The sequence below is a fragment of the Sylvia atricapilla genome, chromosome 1 (genome assembly GCF_009819655.1).
Source record: "Sylvia atricapilla isolate bSylAtr1 chromosome 1, bSylAtr1.pri, whole genome shotgun sequence".
In the NCBI taxonomy this organism is placed as follows: domain Eukaryota; kingdom Metazoa; phylum Chordata; class Aves; order Passeriformes; family Sylviidae; genus Sylvia; species Sylvia atricapilla.
Window position 1 is genome coordinate 34,571,079 of NC_089140.1, and position 27,313 is coordinate 34,598,391.

General features: G+C 40.3%; 1 protein-coding gene across 2 annotated transcripts in view; it reads left to right on the top strand.

Annotated features, from left to right (window-relative positions):
• Positions 1-27,313, top strand: part of CREB5 (cAMP responsive element binding protein 5) — a 253,883-nt gene that overhangs the window by 142,484 nt on the left and 84,086 nt on the right. The window contains exon 1 of one of the 2 annotated variants that reach the window (XM_066319358.1): positions 11,757-11,802. The exons of the other annotated variant lie outside the window; for it this stretch is intronic. Coding sequence (XP_066175455.1) covers positions 11,792-11,802 — 11 coding nt within the window. The 5' untranslated portion in view covers positions 11,757-11,791. Of the gene's footprint in view, positions 1-11,756; positions 11,803-27,313 lie in introns of those variants that run through there. 2 annotated transcript variants of the gene reach the window in all.

The following is a 27,313-nucleotide window of genomic DNA, read 5'->3' on the forward strand; positions in this document are numbered from 1 at the left end:
CCCTCTCTCTATCTTTTGCAAGGGATAAAAGTTAGGCAAGACACACACTGGTAGCTGAGTATCCTAATTATAGGGTGGACTTATACAGTTGGTTGGGTTTCAGAAGTACAGATAAATCCTAACAAACTAGCATGCTTTAGACCTCTGTCCAAATTACTAAACTTGACAATAATTTTTTTTTCTTTTCTCTTTTAGAGGTACTAGTATAGGTACTAGACCTTAAATATGTCTTGTCTTCTGTGAACAGTCTCTGATCCTGGCATTAATATCCCTTATGACTTTTCTGTCTGCCGTCTTTGCTTCATTGTACCTCTGCTTTGAGTGTGTACAGCAGGAATTGAAAATAAAAAAGCATTAAAGAACTGCTGGCACCTTGTGGTAAATGTTTGAAAAACATTTTTAGCAACAGTTTATACTGTAAAACATATGAATTTTATTAGTCATTAAGACTATTCAGATAAAAAAAGAGATCCATGTTATTTTATTCTATTTACTTTCCTTCTATGACCCTTCAGTCCATTTTCTGCCTGCTGCCTACAACGCTACCTGGCACATGCCAAAACCAGCTTTTTTAAAAAGCAGTTTGCAAAGTTACAGTGAGCCTGGCTGCTTCCAAATGTTACAATTTTGTTTGCAAGGCTACCGAGTGAGAGGCAAGACTACTGAGCCAGAGCAGATTTGTATGCAGGAAAGAAAGCTGAGCTCAATGGAAATATGTTTAGGCAGAGAAGATAACTCAGATGTTTTCTTGTGCTGGTTTTGCTTCTTATTAACTCGGTGCAGAGAGGCAGTATGAAAGACGTGACTTGGGTGGGATTTGAAAAATGCAGAGCAGTGGTTTGGTGAACTAAGTTGGGAGTTTTTTCTCAGGAAAAAGAAGAATAAGACTTCAAGGAGCCTTATTTCAAGGGAAGAGTTAGGGTGAAAAGGAGCAGAACTACAAAGGTCACAAATGTAGCCTAGAGTAGGCCGAGTGAATGAGAACAGGAAGAATAAAACTGGTATCATAGACCAGGAGAGCCAACAGCTTAGATCAAATATACGTGTGAAGAAGACAAAACAGAAAGCTCTTATATGAAAACATTTCTTGGGAATGAGCTGAGCTGTGTTTCAGACAGTGTATCAGCCCAACTCTCATGTGTGTTTGTTTCTAAATTCACTAGGACTCTGCACTTTACAGACCTTTTTCTTTCTATACATTTTTATAGAAGCAAGATTTAGCTGAAATGAAAAATGGAGTTGTTTTTCTTAGGTGCATGATTTCAAACTTAGCGAGAAAACTTAGGGAAAATATAATCGGCCTGAACAAAACAAAACTTTGAAGGGCTTCACCAAATAAAATCTAATTTTTATCAATGCCCTTTTAAACATTTTTTTAGTGGACTGCTTTCATGGCAAAGTTCAGCTTTGTTCACAGGGTTTCTGGCTGAACAACTTTTTACACTTTTTGCTGTCCTTGTAAAAGACAGACAAATGGTTTAAGGAAATATTTTTTAAAATATTCATTATCTGGCAAAGACCAGGCCTGCTGCATTTCAGCCTAAAAAGGGAAAGTTTTGGAAGTTTTTAAAATTAACTAAAAAAGGGAGATAGAATGAACATGAAGATACAGCTGTCAATATAAGTTTTTATGTCATTCATCCTGCATCTTTTAAAAAAGTCACCTTTATCTTTTTACATAATCATTTTTATTATATATGCATAATGCTTTCTGTATGATAATATCTGTTATCTAGGTGTGTGTTTGTGAGAGATATGCCCCTACCTATGGATATTATGAGCACAGCAGTGAGGCAGGTGAAATCAAAGCAGTCACAAGCTAGAATTAATCCTGGTTTTGCTTTGTATGTACCCGATTGGCTCTCAATTGACTCAATCCTCAGAGCTGCTTTTGGGTAGCTGCAGCTTGCATTTCTTTTACAGTATTTGCAAGTACTTTAATATGTTTTTGTTTGAGCACTATGGAAATGCTGACCAGCTAAGGAATGAGATGCAACTGAACAGAGATTTTCTGACTCGACTCCAAAATATAAAGGATCAAGAATCTTATTAGCTGTCCTGGGTAAAAGTTAGGTGAGGACTGTGAGGGCTGCTCATCTTTATGTCTCTTTAGGCTGGAGACACAGAATAGCTAACACAGATAATCAAAGCAAAATAAAAACACGAGAAAGTGAAGACATATTAACTGACCAATAAAAATAATAACATCCATGATAATCAAGCAACCAGACTGTAGCTTGTGCTCTGAACCTTGCCAAATTTGGGGCTGCTGGCAAGCCCCCAAGAATAGCACATCCAGCAGACAAGGGCCCCTCATCTGAGAGAGCCTTGCTGCAGTCTCCAGAGAGCTTTGCCCTATGAACCGACAGCAGGAGCATCCCAGCCGGTCTGAGCGAACGGCATGAGATCGCTGGGAAGGGAGACTCAGCTCCACTTGTGTGCTGTGTGAATTGAGATTAAATGAAGGGACTCAGTTGTTATTTAGTAAAAACAGTTTCCTAGGTTACCTTGGAGCAATTTTTACTGTGTTGGTATGATGTAATCAGCTGGTTTAACATTTAAAGCTAGTAAAATATGTGCATGTATTTTTTTTTTTAAAAAAGATGTGCCTAATCACTTTCATTTTGCACCCACTTAGCTCAATATTAATTGTTTGCGTTGGCTGAGGATTTACAAACAGACTTAGGAGTGTAATAATTTAGACTTCTACATCTGATGGCCTAAAAGTTAGAGGGAGTGAAGAGTTTTGTCAGACTCCTAGATCTTTCCTCCCACACATGCTGGCCACCAGATAAATCATGTGTATGAGTTTATAGTGGAGTCAGTGCTGGATGTTAAGCAACACCCAGAAGTGAAGTTCTTGAAATAATTTCCTGTGAAAGCAACAGTAGACAGATTTGTAATCACAGATCACGACATTAATCAAGTAAACAAACCATCCATTTTTTCCTGTGACATTACTGAAATCCCTTTTAGGAACACTGAAAATTGTACATAATGACACTGCCTAATAACAAGCATAACTGGAGCAAAATGGGACGCAGTGCAGGCAGCTTCTCAGGTCTGTGGAGCACAGATGTAAAATTCCTCTCTAAAACGTGCTGAGTGCCAGCAGACATCTGAAATACTGCTTAAATATTCTAGTAGTATTAATGCAACTACTTATCTCCATTGTAATTAAAACATTTTTCCTCTTTAAATTTTTACAGAAAGTTGCTTATTGCACTCTGTCAGCCAACAGAAATTTCAGGCAGGGCTGAGAGTGAACCTGTAAATAAAGGTAGAGTTTGTCCTGCACTGTTATTCACTCTGATGAATTCCCAGTCAGTAAAAGCTGCTGACAGCTGCAGACTGCTCGACAGCTGCCGCTAATGTGGAAGAGTCTGTCCTAGGAAATAGGACAGGTAGGTTTCACTCAATGTGCTTTAAACTGAGATTTGCTTGAGGGGAGAGAACTGCGTGGTGTTGAGAGGTAAAGGGCCAGGTGAGGGGAGGCTGCTTGTGGAGCTACACAGTGTACTGAATAGTCCTGGTTTAGTGTTATGTTATCATTAATGATGGTAGTGAAAGTCTATCAGGTCCTGCTGGTGACGCAGGCTTAGGAGACATTTGCAATACCGAGACAGACCTGGATATCATACAAAAGGAAACAAAAAAGTAAAACCATCCCAAAAAGCATGGATGAGCTTTGAGTACTGAAGTAATGGCAATGGAATGGAATTCAGTATTAAAAAATGCAAGGCTGTGCCTGGGGGGACTAATAAAACTTTCTAGAAGCAGAAGAAGAAGCTGGGAGCTCATCATCTGGAAATATCTGTGTAGGAGGAGGGCTCATGGATCAGTGTAAGTGGTCATGGAGTGGCAGCAAGCTTCTGTGATGAGCTGCTCATTTCCTAGGAACTAGTACTTGTAAATAACACTGCATCAGGAAGATGGCTTTCCAGAGGGGATGAGAAGTATTAGACAGCATGGTGGATTGATCTGCAGCTAACTTTTAATACTGATGAAAACATGCTAGGGAAGATGGTGAAGGTGTATATCCCTTAATCACCTAAGGAAAACTTAGAGAGGGTTGGCATATTCAGCAGAAAAGGCTGGGAAAAAGATCCTTGCAGCAGGACTCTGGGCAGATATGAAAGAGGTACAATTACATTGGTAAAAGCCAGAGAAAATGATGTTGCAACTATTGACGTGCAGGGTGGTGAGACATATGTTCCGGTTCTGAAGCAATTACAAGAATATATAAGCCCTGAAGTGTTTTCAAGCTAAATTCAGGTTGGCATTCCATGCAGAATAATTAACTCACAAAAGCTTGAATATAAAGAATGAAGACAGTAGAAAAATTCTAAATCCTAAGAAATTAAATTAATGCTACTAAAAAGGAGGAAAGAAAGGCGAAGTTTTGGGCAGACAAGAGAGAAAGAGTAAAGGCTAAGGGTTTGGAAGGTTAAAAACTGACAGGACAGATCCCAGCTAAAAGGAGAAACTGACTGAAAGGCTGCTTGTCTTGCATCAAAACTATTCAGTTATAATCACAGAAATGTTCGCTTACATTATGTCTTGGGCTATGAGTGAACTCTGCAGGTTCTCAGATGAGTTAGTCATCATTGTTTTAATCTGTTTATCCTGTTTCCGGAATAAATATATTTTTCCCTTTGAAAAAGTTTAAAGTTTAGTTTGTTTGTTGTGTTTTTTTCTTTAAATTGAACTGTGGATTATTTTTCAACCTGGTGCACTTTCTCCAATACAGAATTTGCAGGAGTGCCTCATTTGTATGGGCTGCAGTCACTAGGGACAAGCAGAACCATTTGGGTTTGTACAGCAGCAGAAACAAGCTAGTGCTAGAGGGTATCCAAGTAGAAAAGTCTGTAAATCTAATAGAAACAGTTTGTGTGGAAGGTGTACGTACTCACTGTGTACTTCAGAGTACATGCATGTTTTGTACAGATACTATTTTTATTCCAGAGTTTGTTTGGGGTATTTTTTACGCAAGAATGGGAAAGCTGTATGTTTTGATTCATAGAAACTGATGTTGAAACTAAAGCAGCATCCTGTACCATAGAATGTGGAAGTGAATTTAGAAGTTATTTCTCTTTCATTTATCATCACAGTAAAACTGGTGGTGTAACTCTGATGCTTTCCAGTCAGACCTGAAAGGATTTATCTGAGTGTCTGCAAGAGATCTGTTTGGTTTTAATACATTTGGAGTTAATAGATAGCCAAACCTTTTCAGAAGAAAAGCATTGGAAGACTAAACAAGTATGTAAATCCTAAAACTTTAAGTGGGTACAGATGGACCTCACTTGATTTCAGAAAGGATCTTTTAGATAATGATTCTGTGGCTGGAGAAGTTCCTATGAAGGAAACTGAAATAGGATTTCCTGGTTAACTCCTATTAAAGAAAAAAAAAAAAGGAAAAAAAAAGGAAAATACATTAATTATTCCATTTTAAAATATCTAGTAATGTAATAACTTTATATTATCAACTACAGAGTTTTAATTCTTATGACTGACTTGTGACAGTGGAAACTTTAAATCACACTTTGTTTCAGTGAAAATCACTGCCAATGGAATTGCAGGCTGGCCCTTGGTTGTGGCTGCATCTCTGCTTCTGTGCTGCAGATCTGTGTGATTTTTAAGAAACACTAAAAACTTTTAATTTGCACAAGAAGAGGCTGGCATTTAAGTGTCAAGATTCTGGATATAAATTAATTTCAGATTCTTGGATAAAGCCAAGGTGAAAATGGTTCCTCCAGGATCATGCATTTTTATCATCCTGATAGTGATTGAATGTTGTAAAGCCTGTGTGTGAGGATGAACCAGGATCAAGAGAATTACTTGGCTACTTGTAATTTATGGAACTCCAAAGCTTAAGTCAGTTTGTTGAGCAAGAGTCCAGAAAAATTTCCTGGTATACTGTTATAGTTGTTCATTTTCAAGGGGGAAATATTGTACTATCAGCTGGATTGCTAACAAAAGAGGGTGTATCTTTAAAAACAAGTTATCTTGTGTATGTTTTTATCAAATAGCACTATGAATTTGTTCTGCTGTAATGAGGTTGATCCGAGTCCGAGCACTCCCCTTTTCCAGTTGGAACTGAGTTCCAGATACTTGCTAGTCTAAAAAAAAGTTTCATTAGAACATTAATTATTGCTATCATGCTGAAAAATAAAGAGGAGAGCTAACAAAAATGCATGGAGATGACAGTTTAGGGGAAGAATAAAATTTGATTCAGTGCTAAAATTTGTTTTAGAGCTGTAGTATATTTTTTTCAGTGCTTCCCACACTGTACTTCAGAGCACATCTTTTTTAATTACAACATATAAGTTTGCTCTTTTAATCCAAATTTTGCTATTTCAGCTTACTTTTCTGGCTTCTAGAAGTAAAATGAAGAAAGAGCATCAACACCAGATCCTTTTTTCTGTTACAGTCTTTGAGATGCAGCTATATGTGATAAAGTTTTCACTATGTCCAAGACAAAGCCTGAAAAGTTTTGACTAAAGATTAAGATATTAGAGATCTAGGGTCAAGATATTTAGTGTAGATGTATGGCAAAGCTTCTTTGAACGATTCTAAAAAGAGCAGGGGCTCCATATTTTGACCAGCACACACTAATTATCTGTTAGAGTAATTAGAATTGCAATGGGGATAAGGAACCTCTTATTCATTATGCACGAATATTAAAGATTACATTATTTTTTTGCCTAACTGCAGCTGTTTGCTTCTGTGCTTAGTCAACATCTCCCCTCTGCATTCCTGTGCCATTGGCTGGCTGGCTGTGATCTCCTGTGTTAGGGGTAATTGCACCACATGACTTTTAATGCCTGGCCTGCAAGATGCTGTGGGATCTTTCAGGGTAGAAGGTTCTACTGAAATGTAAAACGCTATTAATTATTTTGCACGAATTGCTACATTATTTGTCTTTGGTACTTGCGGTTTACAGCTCCAATAAAAGAGGAGGCTGCTCACACTGCATGACTCAGTGATATGTAACTGGGTACAAAGTTCTTCACTTCCAGGTCAGCCACTTGCCTCTGGCCCATGGCTATTTGGCGAGTATAAAGTAAGTCAACTCTTCTATTTCCTAGGAGCTGAATGTTCCCAACACAACCCGCCATGATCTCAAGTGGCTATAATGTGCTTAGAACAGTTAGTGGGAAAGTTTGTCTTGAGATCATTCTTGAAGATTCAGTGCCAGAATGTTTTGGGGAAGCCTACTGGCCATCATGCCCATTGCACATTTTTGTCTCCAGAGAAGCTGCACCCAAACTTTGGTAGTTCTTCTTTAAATATTTTTAGTGAGGGTTTTCTAATTTAGCATGTGTGTGAGAGTGGGAGATCCTTGCTCCAGGTTTCATTTAGACTTTGTCCAATCCATTGGACAAATAAATCTGGGGCAGTTCTTGCAAAGGATTATTTCCAGATATTTTATTTCATTACAATTTGGAGAGTTCATAGGAAAACCTTCGATACAGCACAGTGCTGAGCACTTTGATTTGAGTCTTCTTAAACGAAGAATGTCTTTTTCTGAAGAACCAAAGGGATTTTTGAAAATGTACCCCATTTTTTTATGAGTAACTTGAAGAATCCACTCTTAGCACTGCTTTCCTTTGGTTTCTTCTGAAATTGTGGATATTTACATTTTTATGTCCTTGCTAGTGACAGCCAGCCTGTCCAGATAGCCTGCCTTGTGCAGGCATTTGTGCAGACTATCCCTCTGTCCACTACAAAAACTTGGGACACCCAAGTTGAACTAAATGCTGAATACCACCACATGGGTTTGCAGTGGTCTGTAACTGAAAAGGTTCACTGGAAGCAATTTGCAAAGAAATCTTTAGGAAACCACCTGGATGGTTATTTTAAATTAAAAAAGGAAGAGATGCCACTTTAAAAAAATAATTTTTAATACTGGGTTTAAGGTTCCATACATGTGATAGTCATTAAAGCTTATTTAACCCTGAAATTATCTGGCCTCTTTAATTCCACAGGGACTGTAAGGCTCTTGGGTTAGAAATGAAAAATAATGTCAGAATGAAAATGAGACTTTCCTGAGTGCAGGACCATTATTACAGAATATTTTCTTAATCAAGCCTTTTTAAGTGCCAAGCAGTGGAGGAAAAAAATAATCAGGTTATGCTGCCTTTATCCACAGGGTCTTTGCTGATGCTTTGGGCCACTGATTGACATAGGCAAAAGTCAGTCCCAAGGGCTCGATGACACACACTCACCTAAAATGTGTGTAGGACCTGTGATTTGTCCCTCCACAATCTCAACTGCAGTACACCCAGTTCCTTTTTGCAATACGCATTTGGGATAAGCCCAGTGCACTCTGACGTTTGGGCTCTTAAAACTCAGAGCTTGCTGGTTGTTGAGACTGGAAACTTTCAGCAGAAGCACTGATTTTTGTCAAGTTTCAGTTACACCAAACATCTGTGGTGTGCCCCACCACCCTTTCCCCAAGGATGAAACATTCTGCAGGGAGGGTGTTGCAAGAATTCCTGAACTAGACAGCTAAGCTGGAGTCATAACTGTCCTGGCCAGGGCCCTTGTTTGAGGAAGGCTCCCATTAGAATTAAAACATCCCATAACTCTCATCACAACAGGCTTATTCTTGATGAACATGGAAATTTAGGGCTGGGGTTGGAATGGGGGGAGAATGAAAAGACAGACAAGTAAACAGATAAAGAGGGAGCTCTTGCATGCAAGTGGAATTTCCTCTGAGCACAGGACATTCTTTATCATTAACTGGTCTGTCACAGGAAGGAAAAGGGGAAAACAGTGTTTCCTGTTAGGGGGAAGAAAAAATCAATAGGCTTTGGAAATACCTGCCTGGAAAGAACTTTTTGTTTTCCCATCAACATAAGCAAATAAGTTTTTAACTTCTTTTGAGCATGATGTCCGTTTTAAAACAGTCTATTTCTTGAAATAGGACTTCAGTGTATACGTGTAATTTAGAAATGCAGTTCAGACTGCTTTGATCTTTCGTGTTCATTTCAGAAAATGCTCTTTCTCCTGGAAATAACTTGTGTAAGATACTATTTTTAAAGCAGTTTAATTCTTCTGAGATTGTGTCTATGAAAGTGATAATAATTAGAAGGGCCATTTGCCATACACACGCAGTCACTCCTGTGATATTATGGTTAAGATGTTCACAGATGGCCAATGGATCTGCTATTGCTTGTGGTGAACAAAATTTTCTTTTGGAAAGAGAACACTTACCAAGCAAGTGCTCAAAGCTGCAAGAGGACAGTGAATTATCCTGCACCTCCTGCATCATCTGTTTGGTTGCATTTTGCTTTGAATATCTATGGTGGTAGAAGTGTGGTTTTTTCCTAAGAGTGAGAAGAGGCCCAAAGAGTGCAGGAATGGATATAGGTGCACAAGCAGCTCCATGGTAATCTGACTTGCTCAGGGTAATCCTTTTTCTCTTTAGGTGGCAGCTTACTTCTTTGCAAAGCTTGACCTGGGAATTTAAAGTGGTGCCTTAGTTGTAGCCACATTCCCGTGTTCTGAGCCAGAGATCTGTCCTGGGCCCGTCACAAAGTCTACAGCAATGTCAGTGGATAACTGAATGAGCAGAAGCTATGTAATCCAGCAGTGTAAATGTAAGAATACAAAATAAAAAGAAGGAAGGAGGGAAGATGATCTCTTACACATGCACAGGAAAATGGGTGGAAGTTTCATTTTTTTAAATGGAGAGGGAGAAGTGGGATAAGCTTAAAATGAAACTATCAGCAAGGCTGGAATTAAAAGAGGGCTTTAGGAATGATCTAACTTTTATTTTATTACATGACAGAAGACAAAAAATCAATAGCTGGTAATTCAGACATAAATGAGTTATACAGGCCATTGACACAATGGACCAAACTTTATAACAACCACATCTGATGCTGTCAAGCCACAGGCTTCAGTGGCGCCAGTAATAATTATGGCTGATCACCTCTAATTCAGAGCTGCCTTGCTTGATAAAGGTGTCACTCTGAGTGGCTGCAGCATCAGTATCAATTGAGGATGTCATCCAGCAGGTCAGGTTGCTGTGGAGCACTGTGGTTTTTTTTAATTGAATAGGGCAAACCCTTAGTTTTCTCCTCCTCTCATTCTGTCTGTAAAAATCATATAAATCTTAAAAAATCATTTGAATTCATGACTGAATCTACTTGAATTCAAGATCAAACTATGACAAAAGCTAATAGTGTTGATCCATAGAAATATATTCTAAAGTTAATTTAAAACCGTAAGAGTATTCTCAGGAAGAGACTTTGGTACTATACAATAATCTCTGTTGCACTGCTGCTCTGATCAATTAAAGAACCCACCCCAAAAAACCCCCAGTGTGGTAAAATGCTGCTAGGCAATAGAAATTGATTTTCCATAAACTCACATCATCATAAGGAAGAAAAGGAAGCACATTGACTTTGTTGTTTTCCTACTGTTTTCTAAATTTGAGGGGCATAAGTGCATCCATTGAGTGTTGGACAACTGAGTTTCACTCAGAGATATGAGGTGTAAAGTGGGTCTATGAAAAAAATCATGATCTATAAAGAAAAGAGACACTTTTAAATACCTCTATGGTGTTTCATATGCCATTAATACATCTGCAGTTTAATGTTGAAACCGTTAGTCTTTGAATTGCTTAGGGATGCTATGTGTGCTTAGACATTTTCATTTATGATGATGATGATAATGATGATTACATAGGTTTTGCATTCTTTTGTGGACCAACTGCTCGCTACTGCATTGCCAACAATCAATTGGGAGTGATGAACAGCGAGAAAGCCCTCTATGGGGGAGGAAATGAGAGGTATTTCAGCCACAGCCGCTGTAGCATTTAACATCAGGAGCACTTTGATGAGGCAGAGCACTTATCCTTGCGTGCTTGAAAGTTTATTATAAGTTCCATTTAGAAACATTCTCTGTGCTTAAAGAAACCAGACTTGTGAGAGAAACGCTGGAAAGGCAATAAGAGCAGCACAGCAGTGAGTTAGCTATAAGCTTGCTGTGCTGTATGGCTTTTCTAGTACTTTTTTCTGTTGTGGGGAAAGAAGGTGCCTTGCACCTGTGTGTTTGCATACGGAGGAGTACGGTGCAAGAAACGGCCTCGTAGCTTTCCATCAAAAACCTGGGGCTCAATTCCAGCTGCGCTCTGCTGAGACAGAGAAATCCCGGTCTAAGTCATAAACCTGCAAAGCAGCGCTCTCCATCTCCCAGACCCACAACACACACACGCTGCTCCCCGGCTTCTCCGCTGCCCTTCCCAACTCAGGCTCCGTCGCCTTCCTCTTCCCGTGGCCGGCGCTTCCCGACGCGCGGACCACGCGGGCGCTGGGGAGCGATGCGGGATCTTCTGGTGATCCCCAGTCAGTCCTGTTAGCCCCGTCCCTGGTCCCAGGGTTTTCCTGCGCTCCGGCAGGCAGCTGCGCAGGCCCTTCACAGGCAGCACTGTTTCTTTCTCTGTTTACTCGTTTCCAATGGCAATTGCACCACGGAGTCTCAGTACGACTGGAACTTGGCCTGGGGCTGTTTTGGTTACATTGAAGTTTTTGCTTCAGCGCTGCCAGATTTAAATGGTGACTTCACCAGCACTGAGCTAAAAAGGAGAAAAGGGGAGGAGGGAGGTAGTGCAGCGAGCGGGAGCGAGGGAGAGGGCCAGGGCATTACATCATCGCTTGGACGGGAATCAAATGGGAAGGATATGACTCACTCGGGCTAGTTAAGCTTTGGCTCAAGTTCTACATACACTCATTCCAGGGCTCTCATGTTCTGCACCTCAGCAGGGAATTCAGGCTCAGTGATGTCCATGAGGTTTGTTTTTAATTTTCTTTTCCTTTTCTGATTTCTATATAGTTTCCCCCCCCTCCTCGCCTTCCTCCTCCTCCTCTCCTCCTCCCCTCCCGAGTCCCCCTTTCCCACTCTTTTCCACTTCTACAGAGTTTGTTTTCTGGTCCGTGTAACCTCAGCTCTTAGGAGCAGAAGCTGTTTTTTCGACCAAACCAAACCCAAACAAGGAGCACAGCAAACTTGAGAGAAGTTTGGTAGTTTGTTGTGGTTCGGTGTCCCCCCCCTTCCATCATTATGTTCTTCCTAATCGGAGGAGACAGGGAGAGAGTTAAAATGCGGGAACCAATGGCTTGGACGGTGATGTAATGCTGGAACTGCAGGGTTGTTAAGTAATGTGAGAGGAAGGGGGTCAGGGTTGCAAAGCATTTACCTGCTGTCAAGGGGCTTTAAGTTTATTATCAATTGCAGTGACTGTAACTGGCTTCAGACTGCACTCTCTAATTATTCACAGACTCCCCTTTTTTATCTTTTATTATTAAAAGTAAAACTATATTACGGTATTTAAAAAAATGTGATATTATCACAGCTGCGAATTATTTTCCACCGGGTTTTTTTTTATTATTATTATTTTTTTTAAATGGCTTGAAACTGGATGTCTCTTTCACGAAAAGCCGGGAGAGAGCAAAAAGAAAAGAGAAAGGCGAAAAGGGGTGGTTCTTCGAGCGTGGCTGGCGAATTTGAAACTGTTTGAAGAAAGCAGTTCAGCCTCTGCCTAGCAGAGCGAGTAAAAGCTTTACTGTTGGAAATCCGCTGTAGAAAATAAAGCGTTTAAGGGAGCCACTTTGCAGAGCTCATCTCAGCGAGCCTCAGCTTTTCATCCCTAACACTTGTCGGCAGTATTCCGATCGTCAGCTTAGCCCGGTGGCTGTCTTGCCTTTGCCGGGGCCGCGGAGGTCCCGACCCTGCACAGCAGATCCCCTCCTGCCACGGTTCTGCTCTCTAGGGCCGCCAGGGTCTTGGGGCACCTGCCTAAATGGATTTCCTTTGCAGGACAGAGCACTGTGCTTTTATTGAGTCTGTCAGTCTCCCTACAGACCTTTTAGTGTTTTTTTCCACGTAGCTCTCAGTCTCTAGGTCTGGTGCGGAGCGAGGAAAGGCACCTCGTCCCCTAGACTGTGAGTGCTTTGCCCTTAGGGTGGGCCACGGTTTGACACTTCGCCCGCGCTCAGGCGCTGGTTGTGTTTAGGTGCAGGATGGATGTGAGCTATCAGGTGTGTGTTGGTGTCCTGAGGATACCCGTTCTGCTCGGTGGAGCTCTGCATCAGGTTTCTGTGTCAAGAGCTGTCTGCTCTTAAGGTATGACTCTCAGAAGTGCCTCTTTCAAGGGGAATTTTTGTCTCTCAGGGAAGCGCTGTATTGGTACCCACTGGAATTGCAGTGGACTACAGATTTGCTTGGTTAACTAAAGATAGCCTTAAAAATGCTTTTGAGGGTTTAGTGATTTTTTTTTTTTTTTAAACAACTTGTATTGGGGGCTGACTGAGCAAAGTAACAAACGGTGTTGTCCTGCCCTCTCTCTTTCTAAACAAGACAAGAGCCCGTGGCCAGCTCCTGCCTCCCCTTCCCTGGTAGCCCTCTGCAAAGCCATCTTATGTCGACCTGTTATGTTCCTGCACTTTGTTCACAGGTTTTCCCCGAGTGCCCAGATTTTGAAGCTCCTCAGTGAACTGCTCAGGCACAGAGGATTGCCCAGAGGCCGGAGCTTTGTCACTGAGGGCCCGGCGCTAGGCCGCAGCCGGCCCTGGCCCGTGTTGCAGTGCAGATAGACCATATGGACTGGATTGCGCAGTGCTCTGTTGAGGAGGTGTGGGTTGAGGAGGGAGCTGCTGCAGGAGTTCCCGTAGGATTTCTGACTCATACTTTCTCCTAGAAATGTTGGGAAGTGCAGCTCCACAGACCATCAGAATAAAGCATAGTAGATTCTTCCCTTTGCCTGCCCGCTTTAGATGCTGGGATGGACTTGTCTTCACTCTTTCTCTTCCTGGCTTTTCTGGCTGGAGACTTTGTTCAGGAAAAGTCTGTCAGTGTTGTCCTAGGATAGTGTCTAGCCATGCTGGCAAGATGCTGGGCAGAGGACAACAGACGGCCACACTTAATCTTTCCTCTGTGGAAATGCATCCCTGCTATTTCTTCTATAAAAACACATGTAAAATACGCTGTGCAGCGTGTCCTGAAAGTCTCTGGGTATCAGATTGCATTCCACAGGGGATCAGAGTCTCACTTGTCTGGTACCAGCTATTAACATGTCACCTGTCTGGATGGGCAGCAAAAGAGAACATCTTGGTGCTCTGGACAGTGTGGACTGACTGAAGACCCTGCTGTGTACTGGAACTTTCACAAATTACCCACCCTGATGATTAATGCTCCATGAAGTTAGGTAGAGAGTGTAAAGATGTAAATCCTTGCCTTTCAGAAGTGCACTGCAACTTTAAGTTGCAATTTACTGCTGCCACTTCACTGATTTCAACATAGCACCACTGGAAAAACAGTTGTAAGAGCTTCTTGCAAAAAGCTGCACTTGTGAGTTCTGTATGCATATACACACAGGGGTGAGTGTATATGTGTGTATATGTATATTGGTTGTTGAAGCAACAAAACATATAATTACTAGAGTATAACTGTCCAGATGAGAGTCAGACAGCTCTGGTTGTGCTTTACAGGTGGTTTAGAAATGCACATTCTCTTTGGACAACAACAAAAAAAGGAAAGTAGCTGCCCATTTGGATTCCTCTGCTGCTAGTTGCTGGCACCTGATGTGCAGGTTTGCCAGTGGACTTGCAGCTTCAAGGTCAACAGCCCTGAGAGTCAAGTTCCAAACATTTGAAGCTGGATCTTTTGGTAAGAGGATTTTCTTATTGAAGGATGATATCTCTAGGGACCTAATTTTTAAACGGGAGCCAAGAGAAATGTTAACAGTGCTTCTGAAAATGAGCATCAGAAGATATATTCAGAAGCACATGTAACCTGTCAAACAAACCAGAGGCCAAACACACCAGAGCCTGGGAGTGATGTTTGCACTGGAGAGCCAACTGTGCGTGGTCGGCCTGTGAAGAAAGGCAATCTGCTCCTAGCAGAGCCTGGCTGGACGAGTCCCAGTAAATTTTCCCCACCAAGATCCCAAGTAACGTTTCCGCCTGCATTGCTGAATGTGTGCATTGGCAGAATATCTGCTCTGTAAGCTGTGTGATTTTAAGCCATTATTTGGTGCTCCTTAGCTGGTCTCTGCATGCACAAGAGAGTTGGCTCTGTTGTTGCAGTACAAAAGCAAGAGGTAAATATCAGACAGCTTGTTTTTATTGTACTGAATGTGATCCCTCTGCTCCTGAATTCCTCAGTTTTTGTAGCTCTAACTTGAGACCTTTCCCTTGAACCTTTTGGGGAAGACTTGGTTGATGTTTGTGAAGCTCTGTGAAATTTTCAGAGCTGGTGTCCTGTCTGCTGGGACCAGAGCAGGTCGGGTGTTGGACAGAGGTGGTGGCAGGGCTGGCCACTGGTCAAGTTTTGGACACAGCAGGCAGGAAGACCAAGTTGTTTCCTGCACTTGTGTGGGGGTGCCGGGGCAAAGCGTCCTCCTGCATCCTTCCCCATCTCTGTACTCTCACCTTCCCACCCTTCTTTTGTTTGTCCTGCACATGCCTGGGCCGTGCTCAGCCCAAACTGTTGAGATCAGCTTTGCTGAAAATTACACTTCAGATCAAAATGTGAGTTAGGTTCCTCCAGTGTGAAGCGAATGCTGGGTCTTTCTCTGCAGCTACAGATGAACCAGATAGGAAGGTAATTACATCTCATTCCTATCTGACTCTCTTATTTACCATAATCTCTTTTAATCCCTTTGATACTCATCATAATAATGTTAATCTTAATGAACTCATTTGGTATTAATGCGGATGTGATTTGTAAGTTCAGAGCAGGCTTGCCATCCTTATTTAGCGTTCATTAATATCCACTTAACTATGTTTATGCTCTCTTTCTCCTGCAAATGGACTTGCATATCTTTGTCTTCCACCTCGATGATGTGGCAATTTCCATAGTGGAACTCTCTTTCCACACTCAGGTTTGTATTTCCTTTCTGTTCTTCTTCCTACTTACAAGATCCCAGAGCAAAAAGCTGTTGGAAGCACTGCATCCATCTACTAGTGGCTCTCTGTACCCTGTTGCTTAGTCATTTCTTCCACTTTCAAAATTGGAGTAACCCTTATCCTCTTGTTTCCCATTCATGTGGTATTCCTTCTTAGATCCCTTCAGAGATATTACCTTACTATAGGCCTCGTTTTATTGTCTCTGAGGGTGAACAAGTAAGAGACAAAACCTCTAGTCTTGGCAAAGGGAAAAATTATTTGTTGCTTACTACCGTACTCTCCCCAAATGCTCTGTTTATGGGTGGAGTACCTTGCCCAAACAGTTTCCAGTGTGACCAGCCAATTTTAGTGAGTGAGGACTACATTTTGGATGTTGATCCAAAGTTTATTGCAGTGAATGGGAGAGCTGAGTAGATAGGCTGGGGATAAAATCAGTGGAACTATCCTCTTTTCAGTCCTTTCAGCACTCACGTATTTTTCAACATCTCTAGTTTTGGAATGCGACCTCTTGAAAAACTACTTGTTCAGCCACAGTGATCCCAGAGACTGATGAACCTTGGATCTCTATTAATGTGTGATTTCCTCTCTACGTGGGTGCTTGTGTTTGTTTTTAAACATGGCATGGAATTTTTGTATTGTGGTGCTTGCTCCCTCTGCTTCCTCCAAACACCTTTCTAAAGCCTGTATTGTCAAATAGCATGAATTACTTTTCAGTCCCAGTGACACACATTTTGCTTTTTAGTTCTTTTGAATCCTGACAGAGCCAGGAAAGTATCATTTACTTAACACAACACTGTTTATTCCATCCTCACTTCCATTCTTTATTTTATGGCCTGATGTTTCCTTGTAGCATCAACTTCCAGTGTTAAAATAAGTATCTCCATTAGAAACATACAACTTTTAATTTACTGAAAGATTTCTTCACATTGTAATAAAACTAGCCATTCTCTTGGTAAAAACTGCTAATTGAGAGTGCGAATCATAGTCTCTCAGATCAGCACAAGCTGTATTTCTGTGGTGGTCTTTATTTTTACATCATATCTTTAATTCAAGAGCATTGCAGATGTTTTGAAAGTTGCAGCCATTAGTCAAACATATTAAAGTTCTGTATTATTATAAGTACAAGGTGTATTAGTGTAAGTAACAAGATGGAGAGTTTTACTGCAGATATCTGCAACTTATGTGCTGCTCCATGACCACAAAGAATATGGGCAGAATGCTTCAGATGGGCACTGTTTTCTATAGATCAGTAAATCTGTGCCCATTAGCAGAAGAAAAAAAAATTATAATAATAAAAGTTCATTTTCACAAGCTCTGTCAACAGTAATGTCAGCTGAATGTTTTACCACACTGGAAAAGCCCATCAGCACCAGTAATGTTATATGTCAGATTTAACATGAGCTAGTTTTTTCCAAATGAAGCCTTCCAAACCAGAACAGAAAAAATGTGCTAGACCAGATTCTTCCTTGACCTCAGTTTAAGGCAACTCAGTATCATGTCAGAAAAGTTCCAGTACTGTGTTCTTTGTTATCATTTGGTTTCCAGGTCAAAATGAACTTTTCTTTCACTGCAGCTAAGGACATGAGGTCTGTTTCTCTTGTATCACAGAACTGCAGGAATTCTCATTGCTCTGAAAACTTTTCAGTTTTTTGATATACTTTAAATAAGTTAGTTTCTTTAGAAAACTCATGTAGAAATAAGATTGGCTGAAAAATCAATGCAAACACTAAATTAGGGTTCATTTTACACTTTGTCTGAACGACCAGATTCCTTGCCATTGGAATCCAGTGTTGACAAGTACCTCCTGTGGCCATTAGTATGAAAGAGGGATGTGTTGCACAAAGTGCAGATTGGTACACAGATCTCTGTGTGTGTGGATCTATTTGTGTATGGTGGTGGTGGTGCTGGTGGGGGGTGTTTTTCCCCATCTTTGAGACTGTAAGGCAGAATTAACTTCTGCTATTCCTAAGCAATCATATCAGAAGGAATTTATCATGAGGTTTCAATGTGCACACCTTAAGGTGGTGATATTGGTATATAAATTTGATTGATGGTTTCTTTCTGGTTTTTTTTGAAATTGACACTCTATTAGCACCTCTCAGCTCTCCCTCACATTTCAAGTTTTTCTTCAAGACTAAGAAATCAAATTTAGGACATTGCTGTACATCACTAAGCGTTCGGTTTGGCTTTTTACTTGGTTATCTTGTGCAGTATGAAATTTTTCCCAGCTACTGCCATTCAGTAGATATTCTAATATTTAGCAATTAATTAAGCCATTTTTTCACTTAGTTTATGCTGTTTTGACAAGACTTTGTAGTGCCGTATGAAAAAACCTGCAGTATGTACTTCAGGAAAAGTAAAAAACCTTACCAGCAATATTTGTAAAAATATGCAAAAATAAGTGAATGTTAGAGGAAAACGGTGTATAGAGATAGTTGGAAAAGCATGAATTTATAAAGGTCTCCTATATAAAGTGAAATGCAGCTGATTGAAAAGTTTCCAATGAGGCTCAGGTGTTATTAAAATTTGAACTTTTGACGACAATTTTTTTCAAGAGAAATTGGGATTTATTTTGCTGATAAATATCTTTTTTTGTTATTTAAGAAAGGTCTTGAAAAAGAATATTTTTTACTTGTATGCACTGAAAGATGATAAAACTTTGTACATTTCATTTTCTGTTTGATATTCAGTGTCACTTCTAAATGGTTCTGTTACTTCTGATTTGTTCTGTGGGCAAATGCCCAGAAAGTGTCACACGTAGCAAATGATAAAACAGGTAGTAATTCTCTGGCATTTGCACATGTTACATTCCAGAGTTTTAAACTTTGGTCTCACCTGGTCTCACCCAGGACAAGTCCTTGATTGAAAGCACAACCAGCTGCAACTCTAATACCTGTTTCTTTTTTCCCCTCTTAATAGACAATTCTTTATCTCAGGGAGACTTGTTTTAAAGATGCAATGCTCCAATAACAGGATGTTTTGGAGTGTAGATTGGATTGAGCTGGACACAGGAAGGGTCTGTGGCTTCCCTGTGTAGCACTGAACACAGGAACACTGAATTTCAGCAGCACGTCTGCACTGGCATGTTTCTTGTGCAGAGGAGTTATCAAATAGGACAAACATTACATATCATAATTAACTGATTGGCTTAGGGTCAGATATTAGGGTACACCAAAACAATCCCCAGAGGACTCAGAAAGATCTCTGTTGTGAGGGCAATACAAAATTTTTGCACCCGACCAGAGTCTGGGGCAGTTTAGAGTGAAATCTGCTAAGACTGTTGAATAAATCCAAACAATTTGGCACCCCAAAACTGCACACGTTCTTGTGTGAGTCTGCAGTGACTTATTGGAAGGTGGGTCAATTGCACAGAGGACTGATGGCATTATGGACATCTTCCCTAGGCTGAAGGGAAAGAATAGCCATAGTAGCAGAGATCAGGGGAACTTGGTTTATTTACCCTGCAGAGATGGCTACCAAGGGATTTAATTGCAGCTTTTAGCTATATACAGGGTAGTTACAGAGGAGATAGGGTCTGCCCCACTTTGCAGCATGAAGACAGAGGACAACAGGCTCAAGTTTCAGTGAGAGAAAATTCCATGAGACCTAAAGGAAGTAAGATTCCAACAGGAGAACTGTGGCAAGGCACAGCAACGGGCTGGAGTCAGTCTCTTGCTACTGCAGGTATTCACACTGTCTAAAAGAGGGCCCCCACCAGCCTGCTCTGACACTTCATGTAGTCCTGGCTGGAGCAGGAGGCTGGACAAGGTGACCTTCTGGGGTGCCTTCTGACTGAAACTATTCTCTGGACTTGCATTGGGCAATGATGGCAGCACGGGCTGTCTGTGCAGGGGGTGGAAGCAGGAAGAATTTTGATGAGCAAAAAAGCAATAAGAAAAGCAAAAGGTGAGATAAGAACATAATGTCACCTAAAGCATATCCTGTCCCTGCTTGTGTCCACATTGCCTTGAGAAATAAAGAATGCATGCACTTGACGTAACACTCTAAATGTGGACTGTGAATTGCTCTGTGCTTCAAGGTGCTTCATATCCTAACTTCCCCATCGCACTGTAAGTGACAGGCACTCAAGTTTTAGTAGATACCTGATAAACACGCAAAGATAAAACAGTAATAATGAAAAACAGCCTTTTTATTTTTTTGGCTGAAATGTTAGCCAAAATACAGCAAAATATGTTTTCAGTTTATAAACAGGTAAAAGGATCTTTTTCTCTCCTTGACTAAGCATCTGAAGTTTTTGCTTATAGTGAATAATTGCAAGAGAATTCTAAAATGCTGTGAGAAAATCCATCTCTGATGTATTTCCAAATTAGTCAGCTCTTTGCTCTTCCCTCTCTCATCTTTCTTTTTTTAAAAAAAGGTCATGGAATTAAACCATAACAAAAAACCCCCACCCTTTTCAGCATGTTTTGCAGACTAGGAGACAAGTAGGTATAGACTTTGTCCATAGCCCTATGAGGGATCCATTTGCTAATATCGCTGTAAGCTCAAATGATGTTTTACAGGAACTTAGCTAGCAAAAGCTGTTCCCTCTATAAAAGTAATGGCAGATTAATGTCTTTTTGCAGTGAACTCCCTGTATACCTTATCCTGCATTCATATTTGTCCATTAACTAATGACTATCCAATATTCTGTCACTACTATCACATGTAAAATCAAGCATGCCCAGTTATTTTATTATTGCAAAATTAATAATTTATTATCAAATAGAACATGAAGAACTGAATACATGACTATTCACTGACAAAATTTTCTGGAGTCACACTGACTCAGTCTTATATTTGTCTTCAGCTAAAGGGCTCAGAGGAGGATGTTCAAATTTAAGAAGTTTGTAAAAGTGCAGTCTTAGAGTGTACAGCCCTGTTCTCACAATGCCCCTGGTGCCTTCTTTATTGTTATGCATTCACCTTGTTTGCAAACTCCTTTCTTGCAATCAAGACAAGCTTTGTCCTCTTAAGGTGCTGCACTTGACACTTCGGTAAATGTCAAAGAGGATTTTGCACCGCTGTTGGATGCGGAGCAAATCACGGAATCTGGACGTGTGGTAAAAACTTCCTGGCTGGAAGAGCTAATCTCCTTGGAAAACAAAACAAAAAGTCCCATACTTTCCTGTAGAATATCGTATTTTCCCTTGAAAACAGCATTCCTACCCAGTTAATTTATTACTGAATCAAATCAGTCTTTAAGAGAGCTTTGAAATACCAGTGTTAGTTCTGTTTTTCATTAATACATTGATATTGATGTTCAGGTTTCTAACTGGCTGTGAAAATCAGTTAGGAAAAATCTAGGAAAGAAGACGTAAAAGAGGAATGAGTTGGAATATTGGGTTGTTTTTAATAGAGCAGGAAATGAATAAAACCTGACAGATTTAAGGGGTTTTTGTGTTATTGGTGTGCTTCATGCAGGTGAGCTATAACAGTAACCAGTTTTATGGGAATAACAAGCTTGTTGACTTAGTGGCTGAAATTAAAAATAGTAATTTAAGTCAATATGATTTAATTTCTTAATTATTCTGTCTAAATAAACAACAAAGATATTCTTGGTTTTTCAAGACAATTACATTTTTAAAATAATTAGATGAATTTGCAGACTAATGTGGCATTTCAAAATGGAATGTTTAGAAATGCAAAAAATTTCTGCTTTACCAAATATTCTACTCTTCTCCACTTCCAAGATATATGAAATACAGTTTGTTAGTGAATTTAATATTTTTGGTCAACCTGAAAGTGCTGCTCTAGCTTTTGAGCTTGGCTGCAATTTTCTACATAAATCACAGCAGTTACAGTGCAAGTGAATTCACTGTGATGGAGTATATTTAATTTGCACATACTCTGTAGATAATTGAAGTCTCTATCCTCAGGTAACTTCAGGGGTTTGAGTTGGTATCAAGAGCCTCTATAAAAAGCTTTCTGTCATTTTAAAACAAGCATGGCACCATTCTCATGATGAAAAGTAAGGGGGTTGGTGCAGAAAAGGCTTTTGCAACTTAATTTTTTCCTGTATATCTTTGTCGTCACCCAGTGCGGGTTTCAGGGCCAGCACTGCATTGTGCTATCCTTTTGTCATCTCTTGCCCTGGTGAAACTAACTACAAGTTATTGCGGCTGAAGAAATCTTGCAAGGTTTGTAAAACCAAGGAATATTAAAGGAGGGCATGTAAATTCATGTAGCTTGATGATTGCAGGATTGGAGACTAGATGTCCGTATAAAACGATTGAAAAAAAGTTGTTTTTTCACCAGTGACAGATGCCAAATAACTCTTCACTTTTTACAGCATTTCCAGTCATTCAAGACCTCTGGGAAAGAGCTTCTTTTTGTGGAAACCTAGTGACCTAAAGAGTAAAATAGAGAGTTAAATCTTTTCTTCAGTGCCTTTATTCCCTGGAGTTTCAGTGACTTGTTATTTTGTCTGTCTGGGGTTTTGATGATTTGAAATACCAAAGGGACCTGTGAGGGTTTTCACTTTCACATAGTCCTAAGGACTGCTGGGCAGTAGGGTGGGTGTGAGGATGCCCACAGTGTTCATTGCATTTGAAAATCCTGGTTTTGTTCCAGTGGGGTATTCCTCAATTACTTTTATTCTTCAGGTAAGAGTTGGAAGTTAATGAGGAAGCCTATAAAACCCCATTTTAGGATTACATTCTTTAAGTCATAAAATGAAGGTCCTTTGGGTGAGACAAAATGTACTAAATATTAAACACATAATTCAGAATTATTCTTTTTATTGAATGGTCTTTTTTCTCAGAAAAGAGCACAAATGAAAAATATGTAATCCTCTGTCTAAGAGGAAATCTATCAAAACCTGATAAGTTTTCAGGTTTTTTTGGTTTTGGTGAATAGCAAGGTTTGGCCATGATATACTTTCAGTTGGTAAACTTCATGTCCCATAATGTGGAGTTCTCATTTTGTCATTTCTCTTTGTCTGATCTTTGATATGTTGCTTAAAAAAAAAGCCTGAGCAGTTAAACCATATCTTTATATCATGTCAAAATGTCCTAATACCATGCTCCTAATGTCAAAATTTTAATTGATTTTCCTGTATTCAGGGTTAGGAGGGGGCTGTATCATGTTCCACTACGTCATAAAAACAAAAATATTTAAAATATGTTTCAAATAAAATGAAGGGGGAGAAGAAAAAATGCTTAACTTAGAAAAGATGTGGGATTCATTAACAAAGGAAAATACTGGCCACGGACCAATGGCAAGCCAAATGTTTTGCCAGCAGTTTGCAGTTCACAGTCATCATTGCATGTCACTCCTCGTGCTGCACCAGCCCCTCCAAACATATAGGCCTTCCTTTTAAAGAGAAACCTGTCTGGTTTGAGTTGAACAAATTAATCTGCGTTTACTTAGTTTAAAAACAAAAATATAGAGGGCCCAATTTTATTTCATTATGCCCGTGGGTAAAGCAGTCCAAGGTAATTACAACCACAGTGCTGGTTGCTCTATCTTAATTAAAGAAGGGTTTTTTGCACAGAGGTTTTTGCACAACATAATAAAATAGTTTGTGGTCTGGCTAGCCTCAGTATCACAAGAGTGTACTCACTTGAGAAATTGTCCAGCTTTTCCAAAAGCTGAGGCCCCTTCCAGTGGAGAGGAAGCATGGAGCTGCTCAGCAGCTCAGCAGAGCACAGGTAGTTTACAGTAAGGGCACCATCGTAAATCACGCAGCAAACAACCTTTCATATGGTCTCGTACACTAAGTGGTAGGCTTGTCAGCAGCAATGAATCTGCACTTCAGTAGGTCTTTAAGCAGTAATGTGCTCTGCAATGTGCAACACTGGTTACACACCTGTAACCAAACCTCTTATTTTTCCAGATTTTCCTGGTAGAGTTTTGGGGTTCTCTCTGTCTCTCTCTCTCTTTTAAATTTTTATTTTTTGTAGGGGTGTGTCTCCTTTGCAAATAAATATGACTTATTGCTTAGCAAATAATTTTAAAGAAAGGGCATCAAAGACATTTAAATAATGTACTTGGCGTGCTAATTAAAAAATCTCTGAACTCAAATCTCAACAAGCACGGGTGAGATGGCCTGTTATTAGAAAAGTCAAAGGAGGCATGTTTGCTAGTTGAATAAATCAAGTAGCCTTGTAAAAACACTGTCTCAGGGATGATTAAGGGTAAGTGATTTTCATTACTACATTAAGTTCTCCTTTTTGTTGTGGTGCTTTTTATATCACATCAAGCTTAGCTATTTACTTATGCTGCTTTAAAAAGCCCCAGCCCCTCACTTAAATCATGACCCAGTGCATCAATTCAGAGAGACAGCAACCCATCCTAACTTGACTTAATGCTCAGGAACCTGACACAGGTCCTTCCTTTGTGAGTCCTCTCTCTATAGTTGGTAAAAACTGACTTAAGTTTTGCAAATGCTTGTGGACCAGACCCCAGGGTGACTCAAGTCAGTAAAATTTTACTGCTTTCCACAAGTTCTCCTCCATACCTGATGTTAGTGGTTTCCTTCAAATTGCATGATTTTCTTTTTTCATAGATTTGAATACTACAGTATTCAAATACTACAGTATTTAGAGTCACCAGTTGTGCTAAGGCAGATCATAGTTGGGCCTGTTGGCAAGGGCACAGTTCACAAATATTTGTGGAATTAGCAGGAAGGGTCTCAAGGTTGGCATAAGGAATATCAGAGGGGCCCTAGGTGCCTTACTCAGGGAGTGACTGGCAGTGGATTTTGTTTCTTTCTGTCGAGGGCATGGATTCTCCTACAGAGGGACAAGTGAGTGTAGCTTCAACTGCTTGAACTGGCACAGTTTCACCTGAGCTTGCATTTATGGAGAAGGAAATGCCTATGGAATGTGCTCTGTATCCCAAGATAGGATTCCATCCAATGGGAGGGCAGCCCTCAGCTGCATTTGGGCTGCTCTGAAGCACCACTAGCAGTGGCTGCCTGCAGGACAGAGGGAGCTGGAACATGTGGTGCTTGACAAAGCTGAAGGATCTTCCAGCCTCCTTAGGCATGGCTCAGGTCCTTGGCAGCACTGACTACATAGGTCTGGGCGTGTGCTTATCGACAGCTGGGCTTCCTAGAGGTCTTCAAGCCTTGAATTAGCCATGTATAAATGGGGAGAATTAGTCTTGAGGTGGACCAGAGTGACTTCCATCCTCCACTCTTAAGTTCAGAACATGAAAATACTGGCTTACTTTCCACTCTGTGTGGCAAGGCTGAAGCAACAACATCCAAATACACTTCTAGGATGCAGCTGCCAAAGAAACATTTCACAGTGAACACGGAGGGGCATCCCTGTGGCAGCCTCAGCTGAGGTGCTAATGATTTCATAACCTGTTCCTTTATTACACAAGCTGTAATACCTGCTGAGATTGTTCAGCACGGGAGTGCCTGCTGCCAGGGCAGGAGCCAGGGTGCAGTGGTAGATTGATAGTGGGTTTGCATGTGGAACAGATCTGTAGTGTGTTTTACATACATGGCTTTGAAACTACAAGAAAACAGCCACTTTCTATTTCCATTTGCATTAGAGGCTTCTTATGAATATATGGAATAGACATTTATTGTGACCATAACCCTACTACAAATTAAAATCAGATCCCAAGTCCCCTGTGAAAAAGAAGCTCATTATAGCATGTGGAGATGTCAAAAATGATACTAAATGACACTTAACTTTAAATCCCAAGCACTGCTTATCCATAACTTAGGGTTAAATCTACACTGGAAATAAGACCAGCAGCAAAGCAAGGTTTATAGGGGTGGGAGATGTCCCAATAGATGTATAGCCACAGACTGAAGAATAAACAGCTGGTTGTATGTGCCTGCCAAATACAAAGTGTCTTGCATAGATACTGCTGCATTTTCTTTTCTCAAGTCACAGATTACCTTTGTTACATATCGTACATGGACTGGGTCAGATTTATATGAGGTGCAATGTTGTTGATTCACATGGTTTGTTGCTATAGAGAGAGATAAAGGCAGATTTCTGGTGTAAAGGTACACATATTCCTAAATGCTTAGTTTCTCGTCAAATTTTATGTACCAGCTGTTTTAAGGACTTGTTATCTGGTGGGCTAATACAAGGTCTAAATCCATGCTTCACAAAATACAGAGACCAGGGGAAGATAAAATACAAACATGCTGACCTGCAGTCTGACTTTGCCACTATTCTTTATGCTCATCATATTTGCCTTTCTCAATTAAAAAAAAAAAAAACAAAAAACAAAAAACAACCCCCCAAAAAAATGGAACAAAACAACAGCAGAAAATGTGGAGTGAGTAAGCCATGGCTTCCGACCCCTGGAAATCAGCCATACTCACTGCTGTGCAAATTCCTGCTGCTCTCTGAGCTGAGATCATACTGTTGGAGATGGCAAGTGTATAGAGCACGGATCTGTATCTTTCTTCCATTGCTAAATATTAACAGTAAAAAATAAATGCAGGTGATGCAACAGACTTTGACTGGGTCTATTTATGTGACTGTTGAGATATTTTAAACAGATCAGTAAAATGTCTGGCTCCCTGTGACTGAATCAAATAGATATAATAGTGTAAACTGAGTGGAGCTGCCCCTTTGCTGTTCAGGAAAAGTTAACATTTTTTAACATGTTCACCTGCAGTGTATTGACGTGTCTCAAGGTACATGGGACAAACACTTATTTTATAGGAGACATCTGGAAAAGGGCACATTTCCATTATTCATCTTCTGCTTTGTCCCCTCCCTATGTTGAGAGTCCCTTTTCCTCTGCTCTTCCAACTGCTCCAAGCAATTTAAAAAAACAAAACAAAACAAAACAAAAAAGCTTATAAAACCAACTAATGTTTCTTGAATGTCAGCATGCACTGACTGTCAGGTCAGCAGGACAAACAAATTACATTATCAGAGGCCTTCCACTGACAGCTCCAGCCTACCCATTCCCACAGTTTAAATCTGGAAACTTGATGCAAGTGCTGCAGTTGATTCTGATGGCTATAGTGACACTTCATTGAAAAGTGGTACTTTGGAGTTGGGTTTTGCAGTATTGGGAGTTATGGGAGTTGAAACCATGCTTGTGTTTCTGGGAGGGCATTTTCAGTCCTGTGTGTTTACAGGAGACTCATGCCATGTCTAGATCCATGGCATTACTGCAAATGTGCAAATGCAGCAAGAGAGCTCCTTCTAGGATGGTCATCCTGGCCTTTTTGAAGTATTTTATGCAAAGATTGTTTCCTCCTTGCTGAATTGTTGTATTGAGAACCATGGGGTACAATATCTTAAAGTTATCCAGTACCCACAGAGTTTCAAAATTCATCTGACTCATTTTTTTTCTCTGCTGATCATAGTGCTGCTCTTTTACTTTCTCTGGAATGGCAGTTTTCTCGTTAAAACACTGTTTCAGTGGCAGTTCTCAAAGGGAAAGAAGTGGAGGGAAAAAGAAAC